General features: G+C 36.4%; 1 protein-coding gene across 2 annotated transcripts in view; it reads right to left on the reverse strand.

Moving 5' to 3' along the window:
• The window catches only part of TTC21B (tetratricopeptide repeat domain 21B), an 86,069-nt gene extending 61,477 nt beyond the window's left edge, over positions 1 to 24,592 (reverse strand). For both annotated transcript variants that reach the window (XM_079923941.1, XM_079923940.1), the window contains exons 1-12: positions 24,467 to 24,592; positions 19,614 to 19,743; positions 19,415 to 19,525; positions 16,331 to 16,497; positions 13,837 to 13,959; positions 10,693 to 10,850; positions 8,268 to 8,352; positions 7,063 to 7,161; positions 5,453 to 5,645; positions 4,919 to 5,016; positions 4,406 to 4,606; positions 383 to 512 (exon numbers count right to left, since the gene is read on the reverse strand). In XM_079923941.1, the coding sequence (XP_079780067.1) occupies positions 383 to 512; positions 4,406 to 4,606; positions 4,919 to 5,016; positions 5,453 to 5,645; positions 7,063 to 7,161; positions 8,268 to 8,352; positions 10,693 to 10,850; positions 13,837 to 13,959; positions 16,331 to 16,497; positions 19,415 to 19,525; positions 19,614 to 19,743; positions 24,467 to 24,487 (1,516 nt within the window). In that variant the 5' untranslated portion in view covers positions 24,488 to 24,592. The remainder of the gene's footprint in view (positions 1 to 382; positions 513 to 4,405; positions 4,607 to 4,918; positions 5,017 to 5,452; positions 5,646 to 7,062; positions 7,162 to 8,267; positions 8,353 to 10,692; positions 10,851 to 13,836; positions 13,960 to 16,330; positions 16,498 to 19,414; positions 19,526 to 19,613; positions 19,744 to 24,466) is intronic.
• Between the last annotated feature and the right edge of the window lie 1,345 nt (positions 24,593 to 25,937).

Consider the following 25,937-nt stretch of genomic DNA (forward strand, 5'->3'; position numbering starts at 1 on the left):
TTGGTCATGCCAATGAGTCAACCATTATAATCTGTTCTAAGGAGAGATTAAAGACTATAAATTATACTGCCAGGACCTAGTACCACCTGATGGACATTTTTTAAGTGGTAGAACTGTATTTTCCCAGACATTCACTTGAACCACAGAAGTTTATAGTAATTTTTTAAAGAATTAAATAGTAAAGAAAGTTATGCAGTTTTATTTTGGATAAAAATTACTTATCTGTGCACACGTAAAAGGTACATTTTACGTGACTATTCTATGAAGACTATTCTATGTGACTATTTTATGTGACTATTCATACAAGGAGTTCTTTGTTTATACTAGTTCTTATCAACATCAGAATATAAAGGTTATTTTAAGATTTTAATGTATATCTTACCTGACAAATATTTCACTTTTGCTATTAGGAAGACAGCTTGCAGAAGACCGGGAACAGTTCTTACTATAGTCTCCAGGATTGAGGTACAACGTCTGAGAAGTGGAGAAAGAGGTTGCCCAGGACTTGCAGGCTAAACAAATCAGATCATTTTTTATAGGTTTGTAATAGTATTTAGCTAAAAATAAACACATATTAATTGTAATGTGAAGAGCAAAAATCACATATTTTTCTAAAATTTGTCTTATTCTATTTATTGCCCAATATTTTTACTATGACTGGACTAATACTAATTTATCTCCCTGGGATCTATGAACAGACTATATAAATGATGGCTTTTGCTCAGCAAAATAACTGTGAAATTATTATACAGTTACTAATTTGATAACATATGAAATGAGCATATCTGTTTAAACTCTGTCAAGAAAACATATCTGTTCAAAGGAACGATAACGAGAGGTAGAGTTTCTTGCTGGAATTGAGAGTCAAGGCAATGTGAGTTCTAACTCTAAACCTGCCTTGTGATTTACTCAGTTGAGTAACTTGCACCACCCCCTAAAATACTGTAAGGTCAGTTTCTAGAGAATTCAGATTTCATCATTCTAGCAAAAGTCCGAAGGTTGAACACTCACGTATACTACACCAAATGTCTCATACCTTCATATTCCCCACTTTTCCGCCTGGCATGTTGTAGGCCTTCAAATTTTTTTTCTCTTTTTATTAATAGTGAATACGATAACTAAAGCAGTACTAGACCACTTTTTTATTCTTTTAATGGCTGTCTATTCAACCCACCTTTATCCAGTGGTTATTCACTCACAATTTAGAAATGTGATATTAGAGTTTAAATATCAAATGTTCATTCTCCCTGCTTTGCCTTACTAATACTCCTTCCTTTATCTGAAGGGTGATCCTCCCATCCCCCCAATCTTACACTCCACATACACAGATTCTTAACTGGAGCACCGCCTCTTACTGACAGTCACTCCTATGAAGAGCCACTTTACTAACAAGAAAGTGTGGTATGTTCTCACTATGTTGAGGCATCAAAAAAATGTGTGCTCAAAAGGATTTTCAGAGTATAAAACTACTGATGCCTAGAATACTTCAACTTCTTGAAATTTCTATAGTGCTTATAATCTATATAATAATTCAGCATTCTTTGTGTTATACAGTTTTATAGTAGTTTCATATTTAGTTTTGCCTCTCTTATAGGGCTAAGGGTCTTATGTGTCTCAAAGATCAGACTTTTTTTTTGACATTTGATCCATTTTATTTATTTATTTTTTAACATCTTTATTGGAGTATAATTTCTTTACAGTGTTGTATTAGTTTCTGCTTTATAACAACGTGAATCAGTTATACATCTCTTCCCTCTTGCGTCTCCCTCCCACCCTCCCTATCCCACCTGTCTAGGTGGTCACAAAGCACCGAGCTGATCTCCCTGTGCTATGCGGCTGCTTCCCACTAGCTATCTATTTTACGTTTGGTAGTGTATATATGTCCATGCCACTCTCTCACTTTGTCACAGCTTACCCTTCCCCCTCCCCATATCCTCAAGTCCATTCTCTAGTAGGTCCGTGTCTTTAATCCCGTCTTACCCCTAGGTTCTTTATGACCTTTTTTTTTTTCCTTAGATTCCATATATATGTGTTAGCATACGGTATTTGTTTTTCTCTTTCTGACTTACTTCACTCTGTATGACAGACTCACACAGTAATGGGTACAGAGTATATTCTTAAAACATTTATTTCTTCAGTGTAACTGAAAATAATGAAAGCATAGGTAAAAGGGTGAAGTTCTGATAATGTTCTCTGCCAATTGCTAAGAATTACTCATTGTTTTTTTACTGTAATTTCACAGTGAATCATAGGAAAAAAAACAGGACTTATATGGACAATCTCTAAGATAATATGTTTGATTTTAGAAAGTATATATATAAAAGGGCCAAAGTAGAAACGGAGCTGGAGAGTCAAGTCTGCCTTTCTGATATTTCCCCAGGAAAACAGCATTTTAAATGCTAATTAGATTCTTATCATGCTGATGAAGGTTATATTATGGAAAAATAGGATGTCTGTGGACTAGGGACCCAACTACCATTTAACACGTTATTTCTTGCTCCTTGTACAGTTTACTCTCGGCAGAGCTGCCAGAAGACTCCTTTTAAAATGCTGAACTGGATCATGCTGGAAGCCTTCTGGTGGCTCCCCTCTGTACTCAGAACTGAAGCCAGAGAAGTTACCACACTGGTCTCTGTGCTGAGACCTCACGGTGACTACTCCCCAACTCCTCACACTGTCCTGGGCACACTCATCTCTGTGTCCCTTTGGGCCACCTGCACAACGGCTCCCTTTGCCTGAAACACTCTATACCATATTCCCACAACCTTCAAGTTTTTGTTCAAATTTTCCCATCTTAATGAGGCCTACCCAGAACACCATACCTAAAATTACTACCCATTCTGCCCTGTTCTGTTATTTTCTTCTGTGATATTGTAACACACTACATGATTGACTTAATTATATTATGTCTCCTCCTGCTAGTACTCATGTTTCAAGAAGGCAAGGGTTGTAGTTTGTTTTTACAAGCTATTTCCCCAGCTCTGAGCAACACACTGGTGCAAGCATTTGTTGAATGAAATCTAAATACTGCATGAGTACTGAAAATTGCTTTCCAACTCCTTAGCAACTGAAAACAGATCATGACTGAGACTGAGATCAATCCCAGGTGTGATTCCAGACGGATTAGTTGAAAAAAAATAGGTCATCAAAGTCTGGAAAAGGACATGATGGTCAATGAAAGGCAGCCTGAGTTCCCTAAGGGAAGGTCATGAACAGTTACTGAAGTTCATTTACAGTTACTGAAGCTGTAAATCAGAAAGAATGCTAAAAACTATGCTTTTAGGAATGAAATACTTGCTAGTGCCCGTCACGATATCCCTGTGTTGAGTTGTGAGTTGAGTATAATAAAGTCAAGTCATCTGCTTACTGTCTGTAGTAAGAGTGTTGACTAATGGATCCACATTAACTGGGAATGAACTCCCTGGCAACACAACAGAGGGCTCCACTCTTTGTTCTACTCAGAGCTAGACAGGCAGATGACAATCAGGATCCAAAAGGACAAGGTAATCTGGAATTATGGGATAAATCTGGAGAGAGAAAATTTCACAGGGATAAATGTAGAGTCCTACACTTGGGTCCAAAGTTATAGTGAATAACCAATCTAAGGACTTCAGTTAACAGTTAATTCAATAGGGGTCGATAATGTAACGTGATTCACAAAAAGGAAGCTAGATGGACATCCAGAATTAGGGAGCAGAGAATCTCTTCTAAGTCTTGCAGTCCAAATCCATATTTGGAAGAGTGAGCTTAATGAGGCACTGATCAAATGAAAAACATCCTCAGGCTTACAACCAGCGTGCTCAAACTATGTCATGAAAAAAGAAATGGCTGGAAACCTGGAATTGTTTAGAGGAACATGAAAACTAATTTCCAAAATCTGAAGGTGTGTTTTATGAATGAGGAATGGTCCTTGCCTAGACTAAGTAGCTAGACTTGCTCCATGTCACTCCAGAGCAGAAGAAGGACCGATAAACGGGTGAATTTTGTAATATAAAGTGAAGTCTGACTTAACATAGGAAATACAGTCTAATAATCACAGTTATACAATACGAACTGCATCTCTGAGTGCATCCAGAGATGGGGTGGGCACTTAATGAGGATGTTGTGGAGTAGATTCAAATACAAGGTGGGTGTCTGAATTAAATGACTTCTAATACTTTGTTTAAATTTAAGATTTTAAGATTTTATGAATTACAAATGAATGTTTGTAAACCAACACATTTATTAGTTGATAGTAGTCATTACTGTAAATAGTTTCATTAAAAATTATTTCACCTAATATAGATACAAATGCTTCCATTTTAAGATGCCGATTATAGTCTAACATGTAGAACATCATTTATTAGCATCTTTTATAAAACACCATGTAAATGCATCCTTGAAAATAAGTCCCAGAATTACTTACCTGCAATGGACAGAAATTCAGATATTCTGTAATAATTTCTAGCAAGAAATCAGGATTTAACTTCTCAAAATACTGTATGCCAAGAGGTAAATCTTCTAAGTGTGAAAAATGAGTGTCTAGGACATCATTTAACAAATTAATAACTTCTTCTTGTCGTTTATTTTTCTTCATAGCGAGAACTGCATGTAAATAGGTTAATTCCTGGAAAATAGGTAGTTTCCATAAATTACTCCATGCAGTTATAAAGCCATTTATTTCTACTTAGATTTCAAAAGTATATGAAGTGCTGTTTATGTACAGCATTTGTTCAAACTTAAATATTAGCTTGGATGGATTTTTAGAATCTTAAGTCTAATTATGCACGGAGGTAAATTAATAAATGTAATTACATATTAAAATTAGTGTACAATAGTCCTCTAAAACCATTACTAAATATTAAGACATTAAAAATTTCATATTTTATAAATAGTAGCTAGGATCTACCATCTGATAAAATAAAATAAAATACTATACCGCCGATTTTCCAATAGACTGCTGAATTTCACTAAGGAATTCTAACTGCTGATCTGCCTCCTGTAGTTGCCCTTCTATTAATTGACATTGGATAAATCCTAAAAAAAAAAAGACAGAAATGGTAAAAATCCACATCATTTCACGCACGTACACTTCAAGCTAACACAAACAACATTAATTAAACAAGATTTTTTTTGCCATAATACATCTAAGTTTTAGATTTAAAAACAAAGACAGAAAGAAGAAAAAGAGTGAAAGAAAAGAAAATGGGTAGCTTTGTACCCACAGAAAATCAGTTACTACGGTATTCATAATTTATGTGAATTATCTCATAAAAATCTATTCTCTTAAGATAGTATTTAAGAAGTAAAAATTTTATTCTTAAAGGTACATATTTTTTTCTGTTGTAGACAGTGGAGAACAGTTTAATTTTAGAAAACCATAAAATATGCCTTTTCTTCTTTAATGGCAGGTATGAAAAGCAATCATTACTTGCATCTGTATGAGAATCACTCATAGATATGGTTGTCATACCAATTAGTGCAGAGACACTGGTTTCATCTAGTGTCATGGCAGTCTTATACCACTTCAATGCCTCTTTAACTTTCCCCTGTAAAATCATTTGGTATCCAAGTTCTGTAGCAAATTCTGATTGCTGAGGAGTTAAACTAAAAGCTCTCTCTAGTAATGTTTGGGTTTTTTGAAGAATCAGTTGACTACGTCCACACTAAGAAGAAAAAAAAATTTAAGTTAGATTAAAACACTTCTACTCGGAAGAATTCATTTTTTCTAAATGTACATATAAATAATTTTTATTTCACAGATTCAGAATGTAGGAAGAATATAAAATAATTTCATACAGAAAAATAAAACTACTCCATTTACTATCTAGACAGTGCAGCAAGAGTTCATATCCTATCAGAACTTAAACAACCTTATGAGTAATGCTTTTAAAAAACAGCTATCTTGAAAAGTTTACTGCTTCTAATGATGCTGCACAAGCAAAATTTTCAGAGCTCTTTTTTCAAACTGTCTCATGATTGTCCTATAATCAGAAAAGAAAATCATTACTTTAAGGTTTTATATATATTTATGTGTGTGTATATATACGTGTGTGTATATCTAGAGTAATATAGAGAAACATATATATATATATTTTATTGAATATATATATTTTTATTGAATCAAAAGCTAGGACAAGGATCTGCTTTACCCCTAAAGACAAGTATACCACCAGTGAGAACCACACCTTAGAATCTTTTTGAAAAAAAGCCTTCAAAAATATTTCAAGAAATGGCAATGCTGTCAGAATAAGTATATACTTTTTGAACATAACAAGTTTGAAGAGTTGTTACTTACTAAATTGTTTGATTTGTTGTAAAGTAATAAAAACCACGTGTCTGGCAGTAGGTAAATAAAAAAGGTAAATACCCCCCCTTAACTCAAACTTCCATAATAATGGGGCGGCGGGGCAGGGACAGTTCCTCTAAATTTCACGTGATCTGACAATCTTTGTTTTTAAATAAGAGAATTCAGTTTATTCATGTCATTTAACAATTAATATCCTTGATTATTTTCTTTCAAATTTATTTTAATAATTATTTTATTTACTGTGTCTCCTTTCCTTATTTATATTTTTCTAGTTTAGTTAACTTTTTAATCCTCTCATTTCTTGTAGTGATTTTAAAATTCTGCTGTATTTTTCCATTCCATTCCCAACTACCTTTTTACTGGGTGCTTGTAATAAAATCATTTCTTTATTATTATAAAAAAAATAAGATAGCAACCACTTCCCCCACCCAAATAGCCTATTACCCACTTTACAACGTTCAAAAAATAGTTTTAAAAACATAAAACAAAGAACAACCCTAGCCGTAAATCCTACGCTCTGATTCCATTCCCTTTGTCTGGAAGGCACTTCCCTATCCTTAAAGGATTCACGGGTACCACTTCCTCCATGATACCTCCATGATGGCTTCTGATAGCTGGAAACTGTATCTCTTCTGAACTACCTTAAGAATGTATCACATATTTATAGACACATCACATTTTCACTCTAGGTCATGTGCTTTTTGGTGCCTCAACATTTGTGACTAATTTTATATTTCCAGCTACAAATAACAGAGCTCTGTTGGCACTCTTACAGTTCTGCTGAAGGCTATTGTGATATTATAAAAAAGTTGAGCATTCTGTGGTTCCATGGCATCTAGTGCATTTCCTAAGTTTTCCAGCTTGGTGGCAGCCTAAAACAAAAAGTATTCAGTATTATTTAAAAATAAACTAAGAATAAAAGAACATAATACATGACATGTACACTAATAAATATTATTATTAATATTTAAAAAGATCTTTGCTTTTATAAAGTCCCCTTCTTCCAATGAAATCTTATACGTTGCAAGAGGATAAAAGGCCCTTTTCTAAAAAGTTGAATAATTATAAATAAATAACTGCATTTTAAAATGTGTTTCCTTAATAATTGTTATTGAATGGAAACCTTTGGGTTTCCTAAGGGTGGGTAAAGATACCCATAATATTCAATTAACTATACATGCCAAGCTCCCTCTCCAATAATTAATTCATAACACACGAGATATGAATGATAACATATTTACAAACATTACTATAATATGAGATCAGTCCTTGGATTACCTATATATCCTGGTTTATATTTAAAATATTTTCTAGAACAGAAAAATCAGATACTTGACATAAATAATTTCAATGCCTGAAAAATTTACTGAAGAGTTGCTCCTCTAAGATTCTTCTAGTATTTACTGAAGTATTTACTAGGTACTATCATATTATCCAATTTAACCAGACTAAATACCAGTCTAAATCTATCACTTGTTATAATACTATTTACTTCAGACTGGATTTTGGCATTCCATAATCTAGTATACAGTCAATGTGTTCACTAGCAGAGAAAACATGTGCCTTATAAGGTCCAATGGGATTTCATCCTAAGCCCATTTAACTTATGCAAACTCAATAAAATGGTAAAAGTACTGTGAATTATATTTTGTGTATGTTCTCTTCCATACCCAGCATCACTTGTTACATTAATCATATATATTACTGCACATGAGTTTTACATAGAAACAGCACGTGCTGTAGTTAATAATTTTAAAAGTTTTCATAGGTAATTTTAACTATATGATATTTTTGCTTTACTAGGTGATTTAACAAACCCACCTCTTTGTTAAGGTATATTTCTAGGAATCAACTAAAAACTACCATGTCATACATTCTAAAACAGCACTTCAAGGCACTTTTGTATGTGCATGTGTGTATGTAACTAAATACATATTTAGTATAGAAAACATAAATATAATAGTACAATACAACTTACCTTCTCTATATCCCCCTCCCTACACAAATAGTAAAGGGCCATCATTCTTAGTGCTTCCACATTTTGATTATCTTGCAGCATTAACCTGCAAAAAAAATTTCAGTTAATGTCATGTATTTTTATTTGATGCCTTGAAAACTTGGTTTGCTTATTATTCCACTGCTTAAATAAGTAATTTTAATTAGTAAAGTGACATCTCCTTTATGAAAATTATCAATCTCATTATTTAAACCCCAAAGAATCTCTGGATCTTAATTTTGATATGTTTACAAAAGATATGAATACATTCTACCATACTCAACAGTGTATTAAAAGAATAATTCACCCTGACCACACAGATTTATTATAAGAATTCCAGGAATGTAAAGATGGGCTGAATATCAAAAACTCTATTAATGGAATTCACAACATTAAAATAGATCCAATGTGGTAAAACTAAATTAGAAAATGTTATTAAAAAATCCTTTTAATAATAGGAACAAAAACAAAACTTAGTAAGAAATATGCAAAATCCCTCATTTGGGAAACCATCCTTCAGAAATACTCCTATATGTGTATAAAGGGGTGTGTGTGTGTGTGTGTGTGTGTGTGTGTGTGTGTGTGTGTGTGTGTGTGTGTGTGTGTGTGTGTGTGTGTGTTCAGTGCAATATTTAGAACAGCAAAAAATTAGAAACATGCCGACCAATGGAGAAAGATAAAATAAACTATATGTTCACTTTATAGATGCTATTCATTGTTAATAAACATAAAAGGGTATCCATGAAATACTAAGTTAAAGAAAAATCAAGTTTAAAAGCTATATAACAAGTCTATTTTTCATTTTTTAAATGCCCCCCAAGATATATGCATATATTTATACATTATGTGGATACCTCCCACTCCCACCCACCCCCACAGTGCCTAGAGAGGAAATCTGGAAAAATATAAACATCAGAAAGTTACTTAGACCCAAATTGTGGTCTCCAAATACCATTTCTCAGTAAAAGGAATTAGATTGCCCTGGACCATGGCTGATACCTGAACAGGGCAGTAAATACACAAAATAACCCTGGTATATCTTGTCATACCAAATAGTAAGGAAACTATCAAAGACTACTAGGGTCATGTCAAAAAAGACTCAAGAACTAACTTGAAGAAGCTACTAATGGCCAAAGATAACTCAATCTGAGCAATTATAATAACCAAAATGGTTAGAAACACTCAAGTTTAATCCATGTCATATAAACAAACAAACCCAAACCACTATCAATCATCAATGGAGAATGCTAGGGATGCTAGAGGCCTTTTTTGTTTCTGAAACCTGGAAATAAGGGAAAAGACTCAAGCATTTATCCAACTTTTCTTACATGAAACTATAACACTAGATAACCAATCAGCAGGCTGGAAGTTTTTCTTTATAGGAGGATTCTAGCTAAGAAATGCAGAAAGAATGACATAACCATACTGTAATCCTAAACCAAGTACCCAGGTATTGAGCTCGAATTGCTGCTAATACCACAAAAAAGAGAGACAAGCCTAGATGATGTCTCTTTGATGGAAGAACACATCAGCACTTATGAATTAACTGCCAAACAAAGAAACAGTGAATGTGAATCTAACCAAGTCTCTAGATCCATCACCAGTTTATTAGAAATACTGAGGATACGCAATAAGCTACACAGTTATGGCATACAATCAATACAATTCATATCATTCAAAACCTGCAGGATAAAAATACTGGTTTCTTTAACTTATTTATTAGCAAGAACAAAAAGAGGAGGGTGTTGTTGGGGAGAAAGAGGAACAAAGCAGGAAGGGAAGAAGGGAGAGAGGGAACCCTCCAATGCCTTCACACTTAAGAAAACCCAAAATCTTTACCGTGACCAACAAGACCCTGTGCTCTGACGTCACTGCCTAGTCATCTTGCTCCTTCCCATCCTTAATCATATGACATGTACTCTTGCCTCAAGGTCTCTGCACTTGCATTTGCTTCTTACTGCAGTCTTCCCCGGGATGTCTGCAAGCTGGCTCCCTCTGTCAAATGCCATCTTCTCACAGGCCTTCCCTGCCAACCCATAAAATTGAAGCCCCTCCCCCTGGTCCCTAGTTCACTTTCCGGCTTTATTTTTTCTCCATTGCACTTATAACTTTTTAACATACTACATAATTTCTTACTTGTTCTGTTTATTATATAAGCTTCATGAGGTCAGGGATATTTGTCTTTCTGCATATAAGAGTGTTTTAGAATAGCTACCCAGATATTTATGTAAATCTATAAATTCAGCCTTTAAAAACAATGCAAAGTTAAGGTTTTCCTCAATTCTATATTGTTTGAAAAACTCAAATTAAAAAAACCTTATAAGAAAAAAATGCACATAGATTTTCGTTTTTCTCAAAATTACAACCAGATCCAAAGATATTTGTGACATCTTTTTTTATACTTAACCTCTGTGCTGTCTCAACCGTCTGGTCCCAATCCTGCAAGGCTAGTTGTAGTTTCATTTTCTTTACAAAAGCAGGAAGGAAACTTGGAAAGTTCATGATTATCTGGTTCACAGTCTCCAGAGCACCTGAATAATTCTGGCGCATCTCAAGGCACTGTGCCTAATGGGAGAAAAAAGAAAAAAGTGACATCAAAACTGTGATCATATATACTAAGGTTCTCACAGCAGTTACCCTGGAAGAGGTAGAATTCTAGTGTTTAACATTTTTTATATTTTTATTTTCTGACCTTTCTGTAAGAAATAGTTTTATAATCAGAAAAACAAAATAAGTTTTAATCAAACAAAATTTTAAAACATCACAGAATAAAAATATTTTACATTATAAGTGACTGTTTTAAAATCCACTTTTGGGGCTTCCCTGGTGGCGCAGTGGTTGGGAGTCCGCCTGCCGATGCAGGGGACGCGGGTTCATGCTGCGGTCGGGGGGGGATCCCACGTGCCGCGGAGCGGCTGGGCCCGTGGACCGTGGCCGCTTGGCCTGAGCTCCACGGCGGGAGAGGCCGCAGCAGTGAGGGGCCAGCGTGCCGCCAAAAAAAAGAAAAAAAAAAATTCACTTTTAAATAACTGAGAAATATAACTACAGGATGAAAATTCTGAAATATTTTTAGAAACATCATAAGGAATGCTTCTATTTATAACAGAAAAATTACCTTTTAGAATAAAATATTTCCAGGATATTTGCAAGTAGCATTTAAAACTAATAGATATTGTATCTTTTTTTATTGATATTGTATCTTTTTTTAAAAATTACTTTCAGCCTAAAGAAGATAAGATTTTAAAGAATCAGCAAAATAAAGTACAAAACTACCTCAATATTTTCACTCCTATGAATTATCTTAAGGACATAAATGGATAAGACCAAAAGAAGCATATTTATGGCAGAACTATTTATAATAGAAAAAATTAAAATAACCGGAAATGGCCACCTAGGATTAAATGATAGCATATTTACTTAATAAAATTTTAGGTGGCCATTAAAACTCATTATGTTAATTTGTAGATCGATATTTACTGACACGAAGAGATGTCATTTACAATATAATAGTTTAGCTGGTTATCTCCAATGGTGATATTTATTTTTAATTCAGATATTACTGTATTCTAAAATTTTTCTACAATGTACATGTATTACTTTCATAGTCAGAAAATATAAATCTATAAATATAGTAAGTGCTTTAAGAACAGATGATGAGGCATATTTATCATATGTCAGATTTTTAAAAATGTGTTTCTGAATATCCTTTAGGAATGAATTTAGTCCTAGAATATCTCAGTTCAAAATGAACATCCAGCCTCAACAGATGTACAGTGAAACTGCAATATATTCCTGAAATCAGTTTGAGATTATGTTCCCATATAATTAAAGGAAAGTATGAGAACCATCCAAAGATGCCACTATGTCAAAATAAATTATTATTTAAATTTCTCAATAGTGGACAATAGCAAAAAAGATTAATGCAGATAATTTTTAAAAATATATATGCCTTTGCAATCTGCCTAAATAGCTAGTAACGTAAAGTAACAAAATCATGCAAATAGACCACATCTAATACTTCCTTAGACCATCACCTCCCATATAAATGCAACATACTATATTAAATGAAACTAAATTTGCTATATAATTGGTTCATATCATTCCTAGTTGGAATTCAACTAATGCAAGCCTCTTGCTGAATGAACTGAAAAATAAATACATAATTGGAATGGGTTATATCAGAAAAAGAATTTAAACCAGTCTAAAGTATTAGAGGAAAAAGGTAAATCCTTCCTAAGCTGCTTATATTGACACTTGAAATAGCCCTACCTTAGATTACCTACTAGCTTTTCTTTAAGGCATAGAGGGGAGCAGAAATAATCAAGAAAAACTTCTTTAAAAATTTGCTAAATTCCCATAACCTCTAGCAGTGCCATTAGGCAAAACCTGAGTCCAAGCAGCACGAATACTAGTTGTACTGGTGGCAAACATCTGAACAAGCTCACTAGCCAGGGTAATTGACAAGAGCAATATGGGGACACTGGCAATAGCCAAGACACCAATAATCCTCTCTTTCCTTTTTATCCCCCCACACCAGATTACTGCTAATTTAATAGACTGTTTTCCTAATATAAATTTAATTCTTTTTGCTGAAATAAAAAATGATCTTTTTTTAATTTAAGGCATTCAGATGGCATCCATGGAATTGAAGAAAAAGTCCAAATTAAACATGTCTACCCACCAATGATTTCTAATGACACTGCCACTTGGTCATCCCTCTCAATCTAAGTTAGATCATGTTATTTCTCTTTTCATTGGCTGCCCATCTATCTGGTTCAAAGCAAAAGCCAAAGGCTTTACAGAATCAGCCAGCCTCTCCTCATTCCCCCCCGCCACGCCCACCTGCCCTGACACTCACCTTCTCTCCCTCTAGCCTTCACTTTTCTCCCCTTCACTCATTCTGCTTTAGTCTTCAGGCCTCCTAGCAATGCCTTCAACATGCTTAATGTATACGAACTCTCTACTCCCCTCTTTGTAATGCATGCTCTCCCCAGGTGCCCACAGGGCTTTAACCCTCACCTCCTACATGTCTTTGCTCAAATGTCACTTTCTCTGACCATTTAAAACTGCAAGTTCATACCCCAGTTGTACTTCTCCTTCTTTCCTTGCTTTATTTTTCCATTGTACTTACCACCTTCTAATATACCATACAATTCACTTACTTTTGTTGTCTGTCTCCACCAGTAGAACATAAGCTCCATAAAAGCAAGAGGTTTTATTTTGCTTAGGGTAACCCTAGTATGTAGAGTGATGCCTCACACATATTAGATACATCATAGATGTTTGGTGAGTAAATAATATAGGAACCACCACAACTGCCAACAGCAACAATAAAAACAATTAAAACGGATCCAGGATTCAGGAATTTGGCAGGGAGTACTTTTCTCTAGCTTCCGTTCATCGTCCCATACAAATGCAAGTCCCTCCTGCAGTTGAGAGTTGATAAAAGTAACATAAAACCTATCTTTCTGAGCTACTTGGTTTTGTTGGGTTTCATATATATTACAAATAAATTTTAAAACATCATTTTATTAATCTGACACCAACTCACCTTACCCAGCAGAGCAAAAATATCATTTCCATCTTGTAATCCCTCTTCAAAATACCTTAGTGCTTTTTTAGTGTAAGGTTCTTTTCCTCTTGTAATATCAAGCCATGCTCTCAAAACCTGTCCCTGTAAAATGAATAATTCTAATATTTTAATTTTTTTGGAAATGAAAGAAATAAATGTTCATGAAGAAGTTAAGCTAAGCATCATTCTTATTTGTAATTAGTAACAAAAATCAGTCTATCAAATAATGTTATGAAAAATAAGACTGCAATAAAATCACTTTTAAACCCTTGCTAGCCTACAGTCTTGGAACTATTATGAATTTCAGCCTTTAAGATTACTACTGTGGTTAATATTAAGAAGCTTGTAAAATATTCCCTTAGTACTAAATAACCAATATTCTTACATGGGGCTTTGCTAAAAAATTACTAATAACTACTAAACATGTAATTCAATACATAAATAAGAATTTGTTACCTCTTTTTGGGGAAATAGACCAAATGAACTAAGATGGGAAAAAAGAAGTGCTTTGCTTCACATTTATTAAAAATTAAGATAATTTGGCAACTATCTCAATCTTTTTGACTAGTCCAGTGAGCTTCAAATGAAAGGATAAAATGGCCTCAGAAATTAAAAAATGAAGAAACCATGAATGTTTACCTTCAGAAATGTTAGTGAGCCAACGGACAGTAAGGTTTATAGGATTAGAAAGAAGATGAATACACGTTGATTATTTTTCTTTTTAATGCCAAATAAAAAATTACGAAATCTGCTCATCTGTCAAAAAATTTCTAGGTTAATTAACAAACCTTATAAATCTTTAACTAAGATCATATTTACTTCCCTATATTTCACCTGAAAAGACAGGTAAGAATACCTAAACAAGGCTTCCCTGGTGGCGCAGTGGTTGGGAGTCTGCCTGCCGATGCGGGGGATGTGGGTTCATGCCCCGGTCCGGGAAGATCCCACATGCCACGGAGCGGCTGGGCCCGTGAGCCATGGCCGCTGAGCCTGCGCGTCCGGAGCCTGTGCTCCGCAACGGGAGAGGCCACAACAGTGAGAGGCCCGCGTACCGCAAAAAAAAAAAAAAAAGAATACCTAAACAATTTTATTTCTACTCATTAGATCACTGTACTTTCTTGAATCATTTCAACTGTGTGGATGATTCCCAACCTCTATTTCTAGTCCAATACCTTTTCTAATTTTTTCTCTTCTTTTTCTAGAAGCTCATCTACTGTCTCCATCTCACTGTTCTGTCAGAGCCTGAAATATAGAATGTCTAAAACCAAACACATCACCTCCCTCCAAGATTACCTTCTCATCCCAAAGTATTTTCTAGTCACATTAACTGGTCTCTGAATTGTCCAGGCTTAAAACCTCAGAGACATCCTTGATATCTGACACCTCAATATCTTTCCCCCCAATATTTATAATAAGTTGAAAAGTCCTGTGGGTATTTGATAATTCTCAAATTCTTACCTGAATTTGATAAACTGAATAGTATTTTAGCGTAGGCCCTTAAAGCCTTCTGCCAGAAAGTACTATCTTTGGGGGCCTGCATTCTGGTTTCTTCCCAGGTCAGTTCATCCTATAAACCTTTGCTAAATTCACCTTCTGAATTTGCACTTTAATAACATCACTGACATGATTAAAACTCTTCAATGACCCTCAGTGCATATCAAATTAGATACAAGTATTTGTACCTAGCCATCAAGATCCTTCAATTTGTCCCAACCCACTTTTCCAACCTTTTCTTCCACCCTCTTCTTCTCTGTACCCTGTATTCCCATCAGGTGTAAGGTTCTCACTGTACCCAGACCTACATGTCTCCTTGTTCTTCTCCTTTCTGTCTATTATCTCCCACCTTGGGAGTACCTACTTCCCTTTTCCATAATCTTTGCCTGTGGAAACTGTATCCATCTTTCAGGTTTTAGCTCAAATGCTACTTCCTTCAAGAAATTCTTCTTCATTCGCCTAACAGTTATCGATGTGATCTCTCCTTGAGTACATAAAATAGTGCCTAGCACGAAGTAAATGATCAATAAATGTTAACTATTATTTTCCTGCACATTTTAATCACACTTCTCTCATTCCATTTGTCAATTTTCTCACAATGTTAATTGGGTGTGTGCTCTATAACACTGCTAGATGATCCATTCATGAAAGTAAAGTTTATGTATTTTTTATCTTTCTATTATTAACAGTGCAAATAATGGTGCCTTGTACCTAGAGCGGTTCAATAAGGAGAGTGGGAGGGAAGGAAGGAGAAAGAAAAGGAGGGAAGGGAGGGAAGGAACCAGGGAGGCTCTTGTCAAGAGTTAATAAATAACATTTAAAAAAAACAAGCTTAGAGAACCAATTTTATAAAATAATAAAATATTAAAATAAGGCTGTTATTTATAAAATGAGAATAGAGTGGGCAATAACAAAGCTTTTATATAAATAACATAAGCTTCCTTTAATGTTAGTATTTCAAAATAAGAAAACCAGCTACCTCTTTACTACCATTTGACATTTTGATCATTCGGTCAACATATTCTCTCGCCTTATCGTGACGACCAATGTGCCACAAAAATAAGCCTGCATGGTACAAAGCTTTTGGTCCAGCTCCTTTACGCTGCTCCTTCACTCTGGCATCTGATTCCTGAATAGCTTCTCTATCTGGGAGAAGGAAAAAAAGACATTAAGTGAAAATTAAATTCTAGATTTAGAGTTTATAATAGGTCAGATAACTAACAGCAGAGAATACAGTTCTTCTCCCTACAGCAGCACTAATACAAATAAAATGCAAGCCACATATGTAATTTAAAATTTCCTAGTAGCCACATCAAGGAAGTAGAAACAAGTAAAATTCACTTTAATAATATATTTTATTTAACCCAATATATCCAAATTATCATTTCAACACATAATTGATTTGAAAATTATTAAGAAGATACTTTTCTTTTTTTTCGTCTTACTAAATCTTTAAAATCTGGTATGCACTTTACACAAAGCACATCTCAATTAAGATGCGAAATTTTCTTCAGCAAATCTTTATAGTGAGATTTCATAAAATTTATTTTGGAAAAAGCAGAATCATATACTTGTTCTAAACATAATTTTTCTAACTGAATCAAGCATCAGTTTTAAATTTTGAAGTAAATTAATTAGAATTAAAATTTAAAACTCATGTCCTCAAACGAGACACATTTCATGTGCTCTACAGCCACCTGTGGCTAATGACCACTGTGACCACACTACAGTTCTATAGTTCATGTCATTCTCAAGACATAAAGGCTATATATGCAAATATTTTTTTAAATACTAAGATGAAAAAGTTGGCAATGATTCTAAAATGAGACAATTATTAGGGGCAAATTCAGAACTAGGAGTCAAATTACCCTACTTCCTAATCCAATTCTACAATATATGTCCAAGCCAGGCTGCTGTCACAGGTTAATGAAAGGTAGTATAATTACTACTTATATAGTTAATACTGACTGCTCCCTTAAAAAGATGGTCTACGCCTAGAACTCTAATCACTTCTATTTAATCTGTTATGTAAATGCTTGGGACACAAATGTCAGTTAGATCCAAATCCCAGGTTGAATCAAAATGTGGATCAGCTAGCCAATACAAAGAAGAAATGTCAAAGTTGAGGACTGAGATTCTAACAGACTACCTTTCTGGTAATGGCTACCAAGAAAAGGTACGTGACTCCTCCTTTTAACTCTAAGGATACAAATTTAAATTTAAATGTGGAATTACCAAGGTACAACTTTACGAGTTTAGGAAACAAAATTGTACTCTGGAGGGCTAGAGATTGCTTGGCAAGGGACCCCTTCTGCCCTGCCTACAGCACACCCACTGCAACACCTTCAGAAGTTCTCACTAAATAGGCATGATACAGAAACAGAACTTATGAGGCAGGAGCAGGCATTGTACCTTCCTGCCCAGATTTCCGTCAAGTCCCCTAGTGGGGCATCAGCTAGCTGTGATAGTCTGCATAAAACTAGTTCTTTCCAGATATCAGCTCAAGTTCTTAATGCATCACAGCCCTTTAATAAACAGGGCTTACATTAGCATTCAGGAAGAATGTACGAGAACAATGTAGGCTCTTCCTAGGCGAGACAGACAGACATCTGGGCCTCTCCTGAACTCAAGCGCACTCAGCATTATTATGGAGGAAAGTCAAGTGACTGACTACTCAGGTGTCTCTAAACAATCCCGGAAATCACATTCTCTAACAGAACCAGTACTCTTGGGAGTAACCAATTAAATAAAAACTTGATTCTAGGAAGAAAACAGTTTGTTAATTTCTCTCTCTCTCTTTTTTTTTTTTTTTTTTTTTTTTTTTTAAGGCTTACTGACTACAGCTCTCCTACACCAATTCTCTGCTCCAGCTACACACACCCCTGCTGGAACATAAAGGAAGGGGATCCAGAGATGAACCTAATCCTGAACCACTTCCACATATTTGCCCATCGAGTTCTCCTGTCTGAGAAGATCAAGTCCCCATTTCCACAGTCTTCCCAGCCTACTCCTATGGATAAACAGTACATGCCATTTCCGCGCACTTTCTTAAAAGTTTCAGAAAGCATTTAGTCGTAGATTTGTTTATGAACTAAACATATTAGTGTTTTAAGTAACTTTTTATTTATTTGTACAAGTATATGTGGGTGAAGGATGTAAGTGATACCTTGCTCAAGAAAAAACTGTTTCTTAATATTTAAAAAACTTTATGACATTTGGTAATTGTTTAATTATTTGAAATAAGATCTATTTTTACAATGCTATTAGCTGTTACTGGATATATATGGATGAATACAATACAATTTCTTTTTTATTACCTAGAATTCCAATACTGTTCTGCCTCAGTCATTAAGATATGCTATGTATTAAGACAGTTCACACAATTTTAATTGCTGGTTTATGTATAAAGTTCCTTCTTTAACTTAATCATATTTCCCAACCTACTACTGGATAAAAATTTACTGAATGTCTTCCAAAGAGCTAGCCCCCCTGGGGGATGTAAAGGCTTTTAAGAAGCTCAAGATATAGTAGAAGAGAGAAACTGCATGTAGCTGCATATGCACAAAACAAGTTGTAAAGTTGGCTGCTACAGAGTAATTTATGTATATACCTGTTTTGAGCTGTCCTTTCTTGGTTTAACCATTGCTAATATTTATTCACCTTTACATTAATTCAAACAATCCCTACATACTAATGAAACTTCTGCCATAGGATATAAGGAATATGAAAGCAACAGAAGACCCATATTTCTCTTGCTTGATAAACTTAGTCTTGTCAGGAAGATAAAACAACTATGACAAATAGTATCTATTTGTATCATATGAAAGCAATATGTATCATATGAAAGCAATAGTATCATATGAAAGCAATATGAAAGCAGAAGACCCATATTTCTCATGCTTGATAAACTTAGTCTTGTCAGGAAGATAAAACAACTATGACAAATAGTGTCTACAGGTAATACATAATACAGTATGATTAGACTGAATGTTAAGGTAACTGAGAAAAATCAAAATGAATTGAGTAGAAAAAACTGTCTAAGCATTGTACTTAAATACTATACCTGGATTGGGACTCATTTTATGAGTGTATATCAGTGCAATTAGAGAACAAAGTGATACATCTTGTTTATTTTTAATAGCCTCAAATTCTCGAAGAGCTTCTTGAGTTTTACCTGAAAATCAAAATTACGAAGTGAAAATTGTTCTTTGTGCAAAACAAGAATTTAAAACTTATGGAAATGTTTAATAATTAGCACATACCTTCCATTAATGTACCATAGGCATAATAAAACCTGAAGACGGGATCACTGCCATACCTCTTAGTTCCCTCACTGGCAGCAAGTAACACATGATGGAAATATCTCTCTTGACAATAGTAATTAATCAAAGCCTAAGAGGAAATAAAGACTAAATGTTAAAAGAGATTCTGATGTTCTGAAATACTCTAAGCAGATATTAACCTAAGATCTTGAGTAATCTAAAACTTCGATAACGTATTTTTTTCTTCCAACTTCCTTAAATACTGTTAAAGGCTAGCACTTAAGGAATGTAGAACACAGTGAACACAAAATTATTGAAATAACTCAATGTTGTCTAATAATTTCAATCTTTTTTTCCTAAACTATTTCTTAACAATACTGAAGTCAGGGTATTTCCACCTCTTTCCTTTCCTCACATTTTCTTAAGGTTTTAGAAAATGGGAAAGCAGACAAAAAGCAGGAATTAAAAAAAAAAAAAGACAAGAGGCTCCCACTGCCAGACCAGATCTATTTTAAAAACAAAAACCCTTCTATTTTGTTTTTATAGCATCACAAAGTAATGACCAATTAAACCCAGCAATTGACTGTCAAAGGTTATCTTGTTTTCTGAGTTCCACAACAAATAACTGTCAGTAAAACAAAGGATCTATTTTTTAATGGAAATCACTATCATTAGGCTTTTTTCAAAATTATATTATTTATACATGAAGCAGAAAACTAGTATCAGGAGATACAAAGTTCTGGTTAATTGGATCTCCGCTTTTCACCATTTTTCTCAGGATCACGTCTAAGGCTTAGTTGCTAACCTAATCAAAGAGGGAAGCCATATTCACCATCACCGTGATATACCTGATTCACTCCCACAAACCAATTCGGGCCATCCCATACCTCCCTAGTCTGACTCTTCAGCTGGTTCAGCAGGAGCAAGAAATATAGATGAAGCACTGATTGACAGGATTAAAATGAGTGTCTGAACAGCTTTTTTTTTTTTTTTTTTTTTTACAGTCCATTGTTTCTGGAGGGCTACAGTCCATGTGCTTCTCTAGAACAGTCTGGCAAACATCCTCCGACTTTTACTCTGCTTCCCTCCTGTGGTTACTGTTCTCCAGTCCCTTCTCAGCCACTGTTTCTTCAAAGTGTGATCTGGACACCAATTCCAAGACCCCCGCAGCACACCTCAGGAAAGTGCAGTTTTCCTCCAGAGCCCTTTCCCTAGGGTTGCAAATGACTTCTTAGTTTGCCACAACTAAGGACACTTTTAATATGATCTTACTTGACTTCTGTCCAGCGTTTAGTATCACTAAGCACCTATAACTCTCCTAAAAGGCAGTGGCATGGTATCATAAAAAGGACATGGATTTTAAGACCTGTTTTCAAATTTCCTGTCCATCTTACAGCCGCTCAGTTTTGCTCATTTGTAAAATGCTGGTAGTCATTTATAGGTCATTGTAAGGATTAATTGAGATACCATACTGTAAAACTCCTATGCCAAAAAAAAAAAAAGTTCCTCCAAACCCCAAATGTTGATGATATAAAAAGAAAAAAAACACGTGTCCAGCCAAGACTTCTCATCGCAGCTCCCGATTCCTATTTCAATTTCCCCAAAACCCAAGCCAGACATCGGGTCAGGAATCCTCTCTTCCTGTTTGCACAGTCCCCATAAGTCTAACCAGTCAGTAGGTTCTTCTGTTGTTCTAGTCTGCTTCCCACTCCCTGCACCTATTTCCACTGCCTTGGTTCAGGTTAGGTTGTTGAATCCAACAAACATTTACTGACTGCTACGAGTGCCAAGCACTGGGCTAGGTACGGTGAACATGAAGATGAATAAGATATGATTCCTGTCCCAGAAAAGCTTAAAATTTTCAACTGAGACTAGAATCTAAAGACTATTTGAACCCACGTACCTACGGTCAATTAATCTTCCACAAAGGAGATAAGAATATACAATAGAGAAAAGACAGTCTCTTCAGCAAGTGATGCTGGGAAAGCTGGACAGCCGCATGTAAATCAATGAAGTTAGAACACATCCTCACACCATACACAAAAATAAACTCAAAATGGCTTAAAGACTTAAATATTAAGACATGACACCATAAAACTCCTAGAAGAGAGCATAAGGCAAAACATTCTCTTACAGAAATGTACCAATGTTTTATTACGTCAGTTTCCCAAGGTAATAGAATTAAAAGCAAAAATAAACAAATGGGACCTAATCAAACTTAAAAGCTTATGTACAGCAAAGGAAACCACAAACAAAATGAAAAAAACCTATGGAGTGAGAGAAAATACCTGCAAATGATGTAACTGACAAGGGCTTAATTTTCAAAATATACAAACAGCTCAAACAACTCAGGAAAAGAAAAAAAAAAGCCCAACAACCCAATCAAAAAATGGGCAGAAGGGGCTTCCCTGGTGGTGCAGTGGTTGAGAGTCCGCCTGCCGATGCAGGGGACGCAGGTTCGTGCCCCGATCCGGGAGAATCCCACATGCCGTGGAGCGGCTGGGCCCGTGAGCCATGGCCACTGGGCCTGCGTGTCCGGAGCCTGTGCTCCACGGCGGGAGAGGCCACAGCAGTGAGAGGCCCGTGTATCACAAAAAACAAACAAACAAAAAAAAAGGGCAGAAGACCTAAATAGACACTTTTCGAAAGTAGACATACAGATGGCCAACATGCACATGAAAAGATGCTCAACATCGTTAATTTTTAGAGCAATGCAAATCAAAACTACAATGAGGTATCACCTCACACCGGTCAGGCCATCGTTAAAAAATCTACAAATAACAAATGCTGGAGAGGGTGTGGAGAAAAGGGAACCCTCCTACACTGTCGGTGGGAATAAAATTGGTGCAGCCATTATGGAAAACCATATGGAGGTTCCTCAAAAAACTAAAAATAGAGTTGCCGTATGATCCCGCAATCCCACTCCTGGGCATATATCCGGAGAAAATTTAAAAAGATACATGCATCCCAATGTTCACAGCAGCACTATTTACAATAGCCAAGACATGTAAACAACCTAAATGTCTACTGACAGGTGAATGGATAAAGAAGATGTGTGGTGTGTGTGTACACACACACACACACACACACACACACACACACAGGAATACTATTCGGCCATAAAAACGAATGAAATAATGCCATTTGCATCAACATGGATGCAACTAGAAATTATCATACTAAGTAAGAAAGAGAAATACCGTAGGATATCACTTATACGTGGAATCTAAAATATGACACAAATGAACTTATCTATGACACAAAAACAAACTAAGACACAGAGAAGAGACTGATGGTTGCCAAGGGGGAGGGGGGTGGGGGAGGGAGGGATTGGGAAATTGGGGTTAACAGATGCAAACTATTATATAGATAATGGATAAACAAGTTCCTACTGTATAGCACAGCGAGCTATATTCAAAATATTCAAATTTCAGTGTCCGTAAGTAAAGTTTTATTGGAACAAAGCCATGCTTAAGTATTGTCTACAGCTGCTTTCATGATACGATGGCAGATTCGATGCCACAGAGACCCTATGGCCCATAAAGCTTGAATATGTACCACCTGGCCCTTTAAAGTTTGCTGTTCTACTTAAGGCTTCTGTTCTAGAACGTTAAGTAGAACAGGGATTATTGGATAACAAGGTTAGAAGAAAGCTAGGGTCAAGAAGGGTCTCCTATTGAGTTGATCCTCTAAGAGATGAGGAGTTAAATCACAGTTTTTAGCACGAAAGCGTTTTTATTAAAAAGTTCATTTGGGTGGCAGTACAAAGGATAAATTTAAGGGGATGAAAATACTTAAGGGGATGAGGGAAGGCTTCACAGGAAGATCATGTAAAACTTCAGGCAAAAAAGCAAAAGACACTCCAGCACCCCCATCACCGCCAAACTGTCCTCCAACCACTCATCACCAGCTAACATGGTACGCATTGCATTTACCTGTTTACCGACTGACTCCCCCTCCTCAAATGTAGAAAGATTTGGGAGGGTTTTTCTTAGCTTTATTACTGCAGGGCTTATCATCTTCACGCTTAGAATAGTGCCAGACACATGGGAGGCACTCAGTAAACATCTGTTGAATTAATTTAATTAAGGTTTTCGCCAACATTAGATTATAAATTCACAGTCCCTGTGAAGGCGGGGACTGTTCCGTTCTGTTCATCACTATCTCCAGCTCCAGTGGACAGTGAGCCCTCCATCAATGTGTGTTGAACAAGGGAATCAGTGAACAAATGAATGGAGAAGATAATCATCCTAAAAAGTAACTTCTTTTACTTTCAAGTCTCATGTCTTTGTTTTCATATCATTTCTTACGTGGACCGTCATTAAATATTTGCTGAACGTATGCATCAGTGATAAACAGAGAAGACCATCACCCTAAAATACTCCTCCATTTTCAAGCCTATGTCTTTAACTGATTTCGTATCATCTTTCCGTGCTCCTTTTACCGTCTCACGGGGGCAGCTGGCACTAGTTTGCTGTAAGTCCTTAAAAATTGCACCCGGGAGACGCACTAGGTGTCCTATGTTGACCAAACCTTCCAAGCAAACAGGGTACAAAAGTAAAAGTAAACACGACCAACAGGGTGGGAAAAGCACACTAACAGCAATTCGGAAAGCAGCGCGCGGGGAAGGCTGCCCAGACCTCAAGATTCCAAAGCAGGGCCCGCGGAGGGAGAGCAGGTGATGTAGGTTACAGGCCCGCACCCCAGGCGGGGGCACCTAGCCAGCCGGGGCGGCAGGTACCGCAGGGTAACAACGGCCTAGCCAGGTCGGCCCGCGAGCTCCCCACGCCCCCCGGCCCCTTGCCACCCCGGCCCCCCCCACGGCAACACACGGCCAGCTCCTGCCCGCTCACCTTCAGCCCCTGCGAGTCCATGGCTTCCGAGGCCGAGCCGCGTGCCTCCCGAGCGCGCGCCTGCCGAACCCCAGCAGAAGAGCAAAGGGTCTCAGGGTCTCGCAGCCCAGGCCCACACCAGCTTGGGCCGCGGCGGGAGGGGCGGGACGGGGCGGGGCCGCGCCGCCATTGGCTGCCGGCGGAGGGGGCGGGCCCTCGCGGCAGGGATTGCGGGGGTCGAGGCAAGGGCGGGGACCCCGAGGGAGGGCGGCGGGTGGGGGAGGGGGAGCGACCAACCGGATGCTGGGTGAGGCAGAGGTCAAACAGCGAAAAGACCCTAGGGGCACCGTGGGTGGGCGGGCCTGAGGATTAGAAATTAAAGAATGAAGGAAATGGGGGAGGACGTAGGAAAAGGGCAAGTTTGTTTCCCATCTCCGGCTACAAAGCAAGACACCATTTTCTACACGTTTGTGTAGAGGCGGCTTCCCGCAATGCGGCTATTTAGAAGGCCTGACCAGCTCAGAGAAAAGCCTTGAACTTTCACATGTAGTGGTTGCATTACGGCCACAAGGTGGAGCAGAAAAATCACAAGTTCTTAACAGAAAGGGATGAGCTTCTTGCGCCCATCTTTGCAGGCAGTGCTGCAATCCCGTGTGTTTTGTTAGAAAGCACGTTAAATTAGTCTTTTTTTTCTTTTTACCAGCCCTGATAATGGGAGGAACCAATGAAGTAAACCTATTTTTTCAGTTAAAAAAAATAATAACACTGCTGATTTTAAACTGAGAATAAAATTAATCCCTACGCAAACGTTTATGTTTGCACGGATCAGGCAACTGTTAGTTGCTCGTAGATTTCTTCAGTTATTTAGTGAATTGAATTGAAATAGAATGAACAAAGAGATTTCCTATTTCTGCTTAAAGATATTTTTAAAATAAGATTTGAGGTTTAAGTAATCTTTGTGGAATCTTTTACATGGATCCCAAATTTCAATCCTAGTTCTAAGTATCTTACTTTAGTTGATGTGATTCATAGTTGCCTTAATCAGATTTTAAGTTTGTTAAGCAGTCAACGAACATTAACCTTTTCTCCATGCCAGTAGGTTAGGTAATGACAATCTTGAGGGAAAGGGTGAGTATGACTACAGACTTCAGTGCTAGGCAATATTTCTCTCTGGTTTCCCTTAAAAGTGCATTCTACCCAGAGAGGCACATATTATTTTCATGAGATTGCTTTTGTTTGTTTCCATCATTCATAGTCAAGCTAAATGTTTGTGATAATGGACAGCTGGTAATACCTGTTGGTCTGATTTTCAAAGCCTGTGGATTAATCTGCACTTGGTATGCAGCAGAGAATATCAGAAACTAAGATGCTCATCTGAGTATATAATCTTAACCTGTATGCTTTGGGTTTCAAGTGAAGAGTTCATCCAGAAGAAAGTTTCTGAGGATCATAGTTAAAGGAAGAGATGATCAAGCTACCTTTCTGAGATCTT

The sequence above is a fragment of the Stenella coeruleoalba genome (assembly GCF_951394435.1).
Source record: "Stenella coeruleoalba genome assembly, chromosome: 6".
Classification (NCBI taxonomy): Eukaryota; Metazoa; Chordata; class Mammalia; order Artiodactyla; family Delphinidae; genus Stenella; species Stenella coeruleoalba.